The 12,270-nt window shown below is 45.5% G+C and overlaps 1 protein-coding gene across 2 annotated transcripts in view; it reads right to left on the bottom strand.

The window, feature by feature from the left end:
* Positions 1-12,270, bottom strand: part of adamts18 (ADAM metallopeptidase with thrombospondin type 1 motif, 18) — a 290,884-nt gene that overhangs the window by 189,586 nt on the left and 89,028 nt on the right. For both annotated transcript variants that reach the window (XM_048547165.2, XM_048547166.2), the window contains exon 4: positions 1,949-2,210. In XM_048547165.2, coding sequence (XP_048403122.1) covers positions 1,949-2,210 — 262 coding nt within the window. The remainder of the gene's footprint in view (positions 1-1,948; positions 2,211-12,270) is intronic.

The following is a 12,270-nucleotide window of genomic DNA, read 5'->3' as shown; positions in this document are numbered from 1 at the left end:
CCGCCCTAACTGTTCAAAAAGAACATCACAGCAACCTGTTAAAAAAAACCAAGATATGATCGGTCAGATCCCCTCAACATTGTCTGGAGGGGCAATAGGGCATGGGATTGAATATATCAGGCATCAGTTATCTAGGCAAGGAAGGCTCAACAGGCTTAATGTAAACTGCTTGCAAAAGGCAGGGTGCTGTTAAAAATAGGCAGCTCTCCTTCCCCCACCAACACAACGCCCATTAAAACTGAAGCATTTTCTTTGATGGTTACCACAGGCACTTGCAATTATCACAGCTGACGTTAACAGATGTATTTCTCTCTCTGGCTGAGGGACTCTGAAATGCAGTTGGTTTGATCCAACTCACTGTGTCCCCGACTTGACCAGTGCCCATGTATGGAACTGGTTTTGTTACCATGACACTTCCCATCCTGGCCAATGAGAATGGGTGTGTCCTGATCCCAACTGCCATTTTCAAAGCCGATGCACCCATTTTGAGCGTTCAAGTTTAGGACAAGGGGCGTTGGACAAAGCAGTGTCCCACGAGCAACAGCAGGACAGCAGAGTCCATAAAGATCTCAAAAATGAGGGTTAAATAAGTTTTTGTGAGAAAGAAATGTTTTCAAATTGATCTGGGAGATAAAGCGGCAATGAAAATGGCGGTCGACCCCTCCCCCCACTGCATCCCAAAACCAGCCCAGCCTGTCTCCGCTTCCCTAACCTGTTCTTCCTCTCACCCATCCCCTTCTCCCACCTCAAGCCGCACCTCCATTTCATACCTACTAACCTCATCCCACCTCCTTGACCTGTCCGTCTTCCCTGGACTGACCTATCGCCTCCCTACCTCCCCACCTATCTACCTATCTTCTTTTCTCCCTACCTCTCCTCTCTACCTATCTTCTTTTCTCTCCATCTTCGGTCCGCCTCCCCCTCTCTCCCTATTTATTCCAGAACCCTCTCCCCATCCCCCTCTCTGATGAAGGGTCTAGGCCCGAAACGTCAGCTTTTGTGCTCCTGAGATGCTGCTTGGCCTGCTGTGTTCATCCAGCTCCACACTTTGTTATCTTGAATTCTCCAGCATCCGCAGTTCCCATTATCAATGAAAATGGTGGTTAGCTTTTTGCTTCTCTATTCTATTACTGTAGAAGGACAGTTGGCTTAACTTTTAATTTCTTTATTTTTCTAATTTATTGCTTTTGCACTTTTCAAAGTGTGTATTGATGGACTTTATATTTCTTTCTTTTTAAGAATTTTTTTCTTAAAAATTTGTACTGAAGATTTTGTGCCTAGTTACCTTTGTACCTAAGATAATACTGAAGGTGGCGACTTTTAAGCTTTAAACTGGACTCATCTGAGTACATGTGACAATAAAGCTAATTCAAAAGCTCTTTCCAAGATCTAGCACAGAGTGGTCAACTTCTCCTGTAGAGTTAGACTCACATAGAAAATTTCTTTGACAGAAACTGTTTCAGATTTTAAAAATCTGCACCAGTAACAGATTACAGAGTAACAATCAATCAGTCAGCACTGTCCTGGCAACAACATTGAGTCCAATCAACTCATTCCTACTTTATTTCAACATTAAGGTAGATTGCAGAGTAAACTCAAAGAGTTTTCCATCAAAATAACAGCTGGTTTAAGATCAGTCACAATCATGCAGTGAGGGAGGGGTCATCTCAGGAATTGCTCCTGACCTTTACCAAAGGCCTCAAATATGGCCTATAGCCATTATCAGCTGACACCTTCAAATGAACTGTAGGATGAAAATGTTTGAGATGAAGAGTGAAGAAAATATGTCTAAAGTTTGCAGCTCGGGGCCAGTGCATGGACAAAAGTATGTTTTTATGAGAACAGTGCTGACATTGGTGTCTACACACAGACAAGAGTTACGTTTAAACAGCTCTACTTTTGCTGCTAAATGAAGGAAGTAAGCGCAAATAAAAAGTTCCTTACATACATTTCTTTCGTCGCCCACAGTAGTGTTGCTTCTGATCTCTCTTGTGCTGCTGATGCTTTTGTAGTTGGGGATAAGAGCGGAGATGGTGCTGGCGGTGATGTCTGCTACTCACTGGCCATTGTTGCATTCTGTGCTCCACCGATCGCTTGAAGAGTGCATGAGGTCGATTACCAGCAGAGGAGGTGTCGTTGCGTCTCAGTGCCAGGTGATGAGGTAATGGAGTTATAAGGTATTCATTTTCTTGGCTCCGTATTAAACCTGACTGGAAGACAAATGGGTTCAGAGATAATGTGAACTGCAGATGCTGGAGAATCCAAGATAGCAAAGTGTGAAGCTGGATGAACACAGCAGGCCAAGCAGCATCTCAGGAGCACAAAAGCTGACGTTTTGGGCCGAGACCCTTCATCGGGTCTCGGCCCGAAAGATCAGCTTTTGTGCTCCTGAGATGCTGCTTGGCCTGCTGTGTTCACCTCGCTCCACAATTTGTTATCTTGGAAGACAAATGGGCTTTGTTTTTGGGTTTTTCCTTCCCCACAATGTGTTAAAACACACAATAGAGGGCGAGGTGATGACTTTAAGCCTCAAACATGCTTAGGGCTAGTATTAAAATTTTGGGGGAAATGGTGACACGGTAATAGTGTCACAGAATTATACAGTATGGCCCATTGAGTCTGCACCAAATAAACCACTCTACGTCTCGGGGTCTGGCAACATCAGTGGAGGTAAAGCAGAATCAAGGTTTCAAGGAAAGTGACTTCTGAAAAGGAGTCATACCAGACTCAAATTGACAACTCTTTCTCTCTCCACAGATGTTTCCAGATAAATTGCACAGAGAACTGGTTACCACACTACCAGAAGGACGTCGATGCTTTGGAGAGGGTACAAAAAAGGTTTGCCAGGATGTTGTCTGATACGGAGGACTTTATCTATGAAGAAAGTTTGATTGACTGGATTTGTTTTCACTGGAATGCAGGAGGCTGAGGGGCAACCTGATCAAAGTTCATAGGAACGTGAGCAGTATGGACAGAGTGGAACCTATGAGAATTTTTCCCAGGGTGGAGGGGCCAATTACTAGGGGACATAGGTTCAAGGTGCGGAGGGGGGGGGGGGGGGGGGGGGGGCGCGGTGGGCATGTCTAAAAGAGATGTGCGAAACAAACCTTTCACAGGAGATTTTGTGGTCAGGATCGGGATTCCCGGAAGGTATGTTGCCTCCCTGGTGCCGGGGTCCGGGACGTCTCCGCTCGGGTGTATAAGGTTCTAAAAGGGGAGGGCCAACAGCCAGAAATTGTGCTACATATTGGCACTAATGATATAGCCAGAAGAAGGATTGAGGATATAAAAAGTGATTTCAGGGAGGTAGGATGGAAGCTGCAAAGCAGGACGAGCAGAGTAGTGTTCTCTAGTTTACTACCGGTGCCACGAGATAGCGAGACGAGGAACAGGGAGCGGGCGCAGCTTAACACGTGGCTGCGCAGCTGGTGTAGGAGGGAGGGCTTCAGATATGTAGATAATTGGGATGCCTTCTGGGGAAGGTGGGACCTGTACAACAAGGACGGGTTGCATCTGAACTGGAAGGGGACCAATGTCCTGGGTGGAAGGTTTGCTCGAGTAGTTCGAGAGGGTTTAAACTAGTATGGCAGGGGGGTGGGAACCTGAGCTGTATACCGGAGGTGAGAGTTGATGCAGGTGAGGCAGTAGCAAGAGGTAGACCAGCTAGTGGGAAGGAACCAAGGGATCGGTTAAAGTGTGTTTGCTTTAATGCAAGGAGTATCAGGAATAAAAGTGATGAACTTAGAGCATGGATCAGTACCTGGTGCTATGATGTTGTGGTCATAACAGAGACATGGGTTTCTCAGGGGCAGGAATGGTTGCTGGATGTTCCAGGGTTTAGAACATTTAAAAAGAATAGGGAGGGGGGAAAAAGAGGAGGGGGTGTAGCACTACTAATCAGAGAGGGTATCACAGCTACAGAAGCTTCCTTTGTCGAGGAAGATCTGCCTACCGAGTCAGTCTGGGTGGAAATTAGGAACAGCAGGTCACCTCGTTAGGGGTTTACTACAGGCCCCCCAATAGCAGCAGAGAGATTGAAGAAAGCATAGGTCGACAGATTTTGGAAAAGTGTGGACATAGTCAGGTTGTTGTAATGGGTGACTTTAACTTTCCCAATATTGATTGGAACCTGCTTCGAGCAGAAGATTTGAATGGAGCTGTTTTGGTAAGGTGTGTTCAGGAGGGTTTCCTAACTCAGTACGTTGACAGGCCGACAAGGGGAGAGGCCATTCTAGACTTGGTGCTCGGAAACGAGCCGGGGCAGGTATCAGATCTTGTGGTGGGAGAGCATTTTGGTGATAGTGACCATAGCTGCCTCACATTCTCCATAGCTATGGAGAAGGAGGGGATTAGGCAAAATGGGAGGATATTCAATTGGGGAAGAGGAAACTATGACGCGATTAGACATGAGTTAGGAAGCATGGACTGGGTGCAACTGTTCCATGGTAAGGGAACTATAGACATGTGGAGACTGTTTAAGGAACAGTTGTTGCGAGTGATGAGTAAATATGTCCCTCTGAGACAGGCAAGAAGGGGTAAGATAAAGGAACCTTGGATGACGGAAAAGGAAGAAGGTAGCTTACATAAGGTGGAGGAAGCTAGGGTCAAGCTCAGCTCGAGAGGATTACACGCAGGTGAGGAAGGAGCTCAAAAATGGTCTGAGGAGAGCCAAGAGGGGGCACGAGAAAGGCTTGGCAGAACGAATCAGGGAAAACACAAAGGCATTTTACACTTATGTGAGGAATAAGAGAATGGTCAAAGAAAGAGTAGGGCCGATCAGGGATAGCATAGGGAACTTGTGTGTGGAGTCTGAGGAGGTAGGGGAAGCCCTAAATGAGTTTTTGCTTCTGTCTTCACGAAAGAAACGAACTTTGCAGTGAATGAAACCTTTGAAGAGCAGGTGTGCATGCTGGAATGGATAGAGATAGAGGAAGCTGATGTGCTGAAAATTTTGTCAAACATTAAGATTGACAAGTCGCCAGGCCCGGACCAGATTTGTCCTCGGCTGCTTTGGGAAGCGAGAAATGCAATTGCTTCGCCACTTGCGAGGATCTTTGCATCTTCGCTCTCCACTGGAGTCGTACCTGAGGACTGGAGAGAGGCAAATGTAATTCCTCTCTTCAAGAAAGGAAATAGGGAAATCCCTGGCAATTACAGACCAGTAAGTCTCACGTCTGTCGTCTGCAAGGTGTTAGAAAGGATTCTGAGGGATAGGATTTATGACCATCTGGAACAGCATGGCTTGATTAAATGCAGTCAACACAGCTTTGTGAGGGGCAGGTCATGCCTCACAAACCTTATCGAGTTCTTTGAGGATGTGACTAGAAAAGTTGATGAGGGTCGAGCTGTGGATGTGGTGTATATGGACTTCAGTAAGGCATTTGATAAGGTTCCCCATGGTGGGCTCATTCAGAAGGTCAGGAGGAATGGGATACAGGGGAACTTAGCTGTCTGGATACAGGATTGGCTGGCCAACAGAAGGCAGCGAGTGGTAGTAGAAGGAAAATATTCTGCCTGGAAGTCAGTGGTGAGTGGGGTTCCACAGGGCTCTGTCATTGGGCCTCTGCTGTTTGTAATTTTTATTAATGACTTGGATGAGGGGATTGAAGGATGGGTCAGCAAGTTTGCAGATGACACAAAGGTTGGAGGTGTCGTTGACAGTATGGAGAGCTGTTGTAGGCTGCAGCGGGACATTGACAGGGTGCAGAGATTGGCTGAGAGGTGGCAGATGGAGTTCAACCTGGATAAATGCGAGGTGGTGCATTTTGGAAGGTCGAATTTAAAAGCTGAATACAGGATTAAGGATAGGATTCTTGGCAGTGTGGAGGAACAGAGGGATCTTGGTGTGCAGATACATAGATCCCTTAAAATGGCCACTCAAGTGGACAGGGTTGTTAAGAAAGCATATGGTGTTTTGGCTTTCATTAACAGGCGGATTGAGTTTAAGAGTCGTGAGATCTTGTTGCAGCTCTATAAAACTTTGGTTAGACCGCACTTGGAATACTGCGTCCAGTTCTGGTCGCCCTATTATAGGAAAGATGTGGATGCTTTGGAGAGGGTTCAGAGGAGGTTTACCAGGATGCTGCCTGGACTGGAGGGCTTATCTTATGAAGAGAGGTTGACTGAGCTCAGACTTTTTTCATTGGAGAAAAGGAGGAGGAGAGGGGACCTAATTGAGGTATACAAGATAATGAGAGGCATAGATAGAGTTGATAGCCAGAGACTATTTCCCAGGGCAGAAATGGCTAACACGAGGGGTCATAGTTTTAAGCTGGTTGGAGGAAAGTATAGAGGGGATGTCAGAGGCGGGTTCTTTACACAGAGAGTTGTGAGAGCATGGAATGCGTTGCCTGCAGCAGTTGTGGAAGCAAGGTCATTGGGGTCATTTAAGAGACTACTAGACATGCATATGGTCACAGAAATTTGAGGGTGCATACATGAGGATCAATGGTTGGCACAACATCGTGGGCTGAAGGGCCTGTTCTGTGCTGTACTGTTCTATGTTCTACATTCTCTATGTTCTAGGAAAGGTGGTGAGTGCCTGGGACACGCTGCCAGAGGGAGGTGGTGGAAGCAGACACAATAGCACAACTCAAGAAACACCTGGAAGAAGACATGAAATGAAAAGGAAAGGAGGGAAATTGATCCTGTAAGAGAGGACAGTTTTAGTAATGGAAGGGCAAAATGATTTGGCACAGGCTTAAGAGATAATGGGAACTGCAGATGCTGGAGAATCCAAGATAATAAAGTGTGAAGCTGGATGAACACAGCAGGCCGAGCAGCATCTCAGGAGCACAAAAGCTGATTTTTCAGGCCTAGACCCTTCATCAGAGAGGGGGATGGGGGGAGGGTTCTGGAATAAATAGGGAGAGAGGGGGAGGCGGACTGAAGATGGAAAAAAAAGATAGGTGGAGAGGAGAGTATAGGTGGGGAGGGAGGGAGGGGATAGGTCAGTCCAGGGAAGACGGACAGGTCAAGGAGGTGGGATGAGATTAGTAGGTAGGAAATGGAGGTGCGGCACCCTCTCTCCCTATTTATTCCAGAACCCTCACCCCATCCCCCTCTCTGATGAAGGGCCTAGGCCCGAAACGTCAGCTTTTGTGCTCCTGAGATGCTGCTTGGCCTGCTGTGTTCATCCAGCTTCACACTTTTTTATCTTGCCACAGGCTTGGAGGGCGAAAGGGCCTGTTCCTGTGCTGAATTGTTCTTTGTTCTTTGGTCTAAATGCAGGACAGGGTGAATGGCAGGGTCTGGGTCAGATGTTCCCTGGAGGATTGGGGGAGACCCAATGGGATTCTATGATTCTGAAATGGCTCAAGATGACTTGGACAATTTATTTTTACGCCCCAGTTGATCACAACCTCGTATCTTGCAACCTCCTAGAAATACCACAGGAGGAGTCAAGGTAGGAAATCAATTTGCTGTCCTCACTGAATGATTCATAAGTTTACAAAGGATGATTAAAGATAGTGAATGATTACAAAGAGAAAATTGTTACGAATTTCAAATTGCAATGATTGCTTCTATGAGAATCTATTGGTTTTGTGTCTATCTACTTAAAAATGAAACAGTACGTAAGCAGGCACTCCCTGTAAGAAAACACTTCTAACATTAAATTTCTGTTCACATTAATTATAGGCAAATTTACTCTAAAATACATTTCCCAGCTGACTTGCTCATGTATAAATTTCTTCCAGAAATCTTTTTTTTCGACAAAGCCAATAATTTGGACTTTTTTTCACTCAATACATTTACAGGATGAAAGACCTGAAGGCAAAGCCGGTGTTACATCCATCCCTAATTGCTCTCCAGAAGTGATCAACACTGGAGAGCTCCCTTCTTGGAACTCTCCAGTGTTGAAGGTGTAAGGACTCCTACAACTCTGGTAGGGACGGAGGTCCAGGATTTTGGAGGAAAAGACAATATACTTCCGAGTCAGAGTGATGAGCGGCTTGGAGGGGAACATGCAGATGGCATTTATCAGCTGCTGTTGTCCTTCCAGAAGACCATAAGACATAGGAGTGGAAGTAAGGCCATTCGGCCCATCGAGTCCACTCTGCCATTTAAATCATGGCTGATGGGCATTTCAATTCCACTTCCCTGCACTCTCCCCGTAGCCCTTGATTCCTTCTGAGATCAAGAATTTGTTGATCTCTGCCTTGAACGCATCTAACGTCCCGACCTCCACTGCACTCTGCGGCAATGAATTCCACAAGCCCACCACTCTCTGGCTGAAGAAATGCCTCCTCAATTCCGTTTTAAATTGACCCCCTCTAATTCTAAGGCTGTGCCCATGGGTCCTAGTCTCCCCCGCTAACGGAAACAACTTCCCAGTGTCCACCCTTTCTAAGCCATACATTATTTTGTAAGCTTCTATTAGATCTCCCCTCAACCTTCTAAACTCTAATGAGTACAATCCCAGGATCCTTAGCCATTCATCGTACGTTAAACCTACCATTCCAGGGATCATCCATGTGAGTCTCTGCTGGATGTGCTCCAGGGCTAGTATGTCCTTCCTGAGGTGTGGGGCCCAAAATTAGACACAGTATTCTAAATGGGGCCTAACTAGAGCTTTATAAAGCCTCAGAAGCAGAAGCCTTCGAGGTGATAATGGTTACAGGTGTGCAAAGAAGACTCAGTGAGTTACTAAAGTGCATTGTGCAGACTGTACACACTGTGCATCAGTGACGAAGGCAGTCAATGTTTAAGGTGACTGCTAATGAAATGGATAACTTTGTCGTGGAGTAATGATAGAGTAGACTGGGACAAGCGGTGAGCAGCACATAGAGGAGCAGATATCTTTGCATCCTCGTTTGGTCACAGAGGAATAGAGAATAACCAATGTTGTCCCATTGTTTAAGAAGGGTAGCAGGGAAAATCCTGGAAATTATAGCCCTGTGAGCCTCACATCGGCATAGGCAAATTATTGGTTAAGATTGTCAGAGACAAGATCTATGCGCATGTAGAAGCAAATGGACTTATTAGCGACAGGCACCATGGTTTTGTGTGGGGGAAGCTGTGCCTTACTAACTTAATCAAGTTTTTTTTGAGGACCTAACATAGATGATGAATGAGGGCAAAGCGCTTAATGTTGTCTACATGGGCTTCAGTAAAGCCTTTGACAAGGTACCTCATGGCAGACTGGTACAAAAAGTGAAGTCACGCAGTATCAGGCATGAGCAGACAAGATGGAAACAGAACTGGCTTAGTTACTGGGGACAGAGGGCACTGGTGGAAGGATGCTTTTTGGAATGGAAATTGTGACTAGTGGTGCTCCACGGGGGTTAGCGTTGGGGCCTCTGCTGTTCATGATGTACATAAATGATTTCAAGGAAAACATAGCTGGTCTAGTAAGTACGTTTGTGAATGAAACAAAGATTGGTACAGTTGCTGATGGTGAAGAGAATTGTCAGAGGATACAGCAGGATGTATATCAGTTGGAGACATGGGCAGAAAAATGGCAGCTGGAGTTTAATCTGGTCAAGTGTGAGGTGATACATTTGGGAAGGTCAAGTACAGGTGGAAATTATACAGTGAAGGGCAGAATCCCCTGCAGTATTGATATGCAGAAGGATCTGGGTGTGCAGATACACAGAACACTGAAAGTGGCAGTGCAGATAGATAAGGTGGTAAAAAAGGCCTATGGCATGTTTGCCTTCATTGGAAAGAGCATTGAGTACAGGGATAGACAATTTATGCTGCAGCTTTATAGAACTTTATTTAAGCCACACTTAGAATATAGAGTACAGTTCCGGTTACCACACTACCAAAAGGATGTGAAAGCTTTGGAGGTGGTACAGGAAAAGTTTCCCAGGATGTTATCTGGTTTGGGGGATTTTAGCTATGAAGAAAGGTGGAATAAACTGGGTTTGTTTTCACTGGAATGCGGAAGATTGAAGGGCAACCTGATTAAAGTTTATAAGATTGTGAATGGCATGGATAGAGTGGAAAGTATGAGGCTTTTTCCCAGGGTGGAGCAGTCAATTACAGGGGACACTGGTTGAAGGTGCAAGGGAGAAAGTTTAAAAGAGATGTGTGAGGCAAGTTTTTCATAGAATGGGTGGTGAGTGCTTGGAACATGTTACTCGAGGATATGGTGGAAGCAGACACTATAGCAACATTGAAGAAGCATATGGATGAATACATGAATAGGAAGGGAACAGGGGGATACAGATCCTGTAAATGAAAATAGTCTTAGTATGGAAAAGGAAAATGTGTTGGTGCAGGCTTGGAGGGCCGAAGGGCCTGTTCCTGTGGTGTATTGCTCTTTGCTCTCTGTTCAGATAAGAAAGCTCCAGAATAGACAAATTGGTGGGGATGTAAGACCTTACAGAGAGTGTTTAAACAGCTAGAAATTAGAAAATTTTCATTTTTCGATGGCTTTACTTTAAGCAGCACGGTGGCTCAGTGGTTAGCACTGCTGCCTCACAACACCAGGACCTGCGTTCGATCCCACCCTTGGGTGACTGTCTGTGTACAGTTTGCACATTCTCACATGTCTGCGTGGGTTTCCTCCGGGTGCTCCCACAGTCCAAAGATGTGCAGGTTAGGTGGATTGGCCATGCTAAATTGGCCCATATAGTGTCCAGGGATGTGCAGTTATTTGGACTAGCTATGGGGAATGCAGGGTGACACAGACAGGGTGGGTCTGGGCAGGATGCTGTTCAGAGAGTTGGTGCAGGGTTGCTGGGCCAAATGGCCTGCTTCCACAGATTCAAAATAGTAAAGGTCTTCGTCATTGGTTGGCTGTATTTGTGCAGTAAGCACCACTGAGGTAAAGCTCTGAATAAACAACTTCACAAACATTAAACATTACCTTCAAGGAGAGGAGTGGACACAGATAGATCTTGGGAAAGATACAAAAGAACAAAAGAGAAGTGCAGCATAGGAACAGGCCCTTCAGCCTTTCAAGCCTGTACCGATCATCATGCTCTGGCTAAACTGAAAAACAAACCTCCTGCCCTGAATCAGCCTGTATCCCTCTACTCCCTCCCTATTCATGTAAACACCTAGATGCATCTTAAATGTCTTCAATGTGCCTGCTTTCACCTCCTCCTCTGGCAGTGCATTCCAGGCTCCTACCATTTCTTTGTGAAAAACTTACCTCACGCATCTCCCTTCAACTTATCCCCTCTGACCTTGAACCTATGCCCCCGCTTGTAATTGAAACCTCAACCCTATGGAAAAAGCCTATGGCTTTCTACCCTATCTATGCCTCTTATAATGTTACAGACCTCCATCAGGTCTCCTCTCAGCTGCCGTCTTTCCAGGGAAAACAAACCTAGTCTTATAACCTATCCTCACAGCCAATGCCCCCGAGACCAGGCAACATCCTGGTGAACCTTCTCTGTACTCTCTCCAAAGCTTCCACATCCTCCTGGTAGTGTGGTGAACAAAACTGCACAAAATACTCCGACTGCAGCCTAACAAGAGTTTTATATCACTGCAGCATATTTGCCAACTCTTGTACCCTGGCTGATGAAGGCAAACATGCCATATTCTTCTTACTCATCTTGATCACCTGTGTTGCCACCTTTGGAGAACTGTGGACCTGAATGCCTAAATCGATCTGTGTGTTAATGCTCCAAAGATTTCTTCCATTAATAGTACTATTCACACCTAAATTTAATCCTCCAAAATTCATCACCTTGCATTTGCCAGGATTAAAATCCATCTGCCATTTCTGTGCCCCAGTTGCTAATCTATTTCTATCCTGTTGTATCCTTTCACAATCATCAGCACTGTCACCAATCTTCATGTCATCTGCAAACTTACTAATCAGACCACCAACATTTTCCTCCAGATCATTAATATATACTACAAACAACAGAGGGCCCAAGACTGATCCTGTGGAACAACACTAGTTACTGGTCTCCAGTCTGAAAAATACCCTTCTTCCGCTACCCTCTGTCATATATGACCAAACCAGTTTTGTATTAATCCAGCCAGCCCACCCCGAATCCCATGTGATTTTAGTTTTTGTACAAATCTGCAAAATGGGACTTTAACAAATGTCTCACTAAAGTCCATAGAAACTACATCCACAGCTCTTCCCTCAATTATCTCTGTCATCTCTTCAAAAAATTTGATCAGGTTGGTGAGACATGGCCTTCCCCATACAAAACCATGCTGCCTGTTGCTAACTAGTCCATTTTCTTCCAAATGTGCATATATCCTGTCCCTCAGTGTCTTCTCCAAGAACTTCCTGAGCACAGATGTCAGGCTCACTGGCCTAAAATTTCCAGGATTATCCCTGCATCCTTTTTTAAA

Source organism: Stegostoma tigrinum, chromosome 16, assembly GCF_030684315.1.
Source record: "Stegostoma tigrinum isolate sSteTig4 chromosome 16, sSteTig4.hap1, whole genome shotgun sequence".
Lineage (NCBI taxonomy): Eukaryota > Metazoa > Chordata > Chondrichthyes > Orectolobiformes > Stegostomatidae > Stegostoma > Stegostoma tigrinum.
This window is presented reverse-complemented; position numbering and strand designations above follow the sequence as displayed.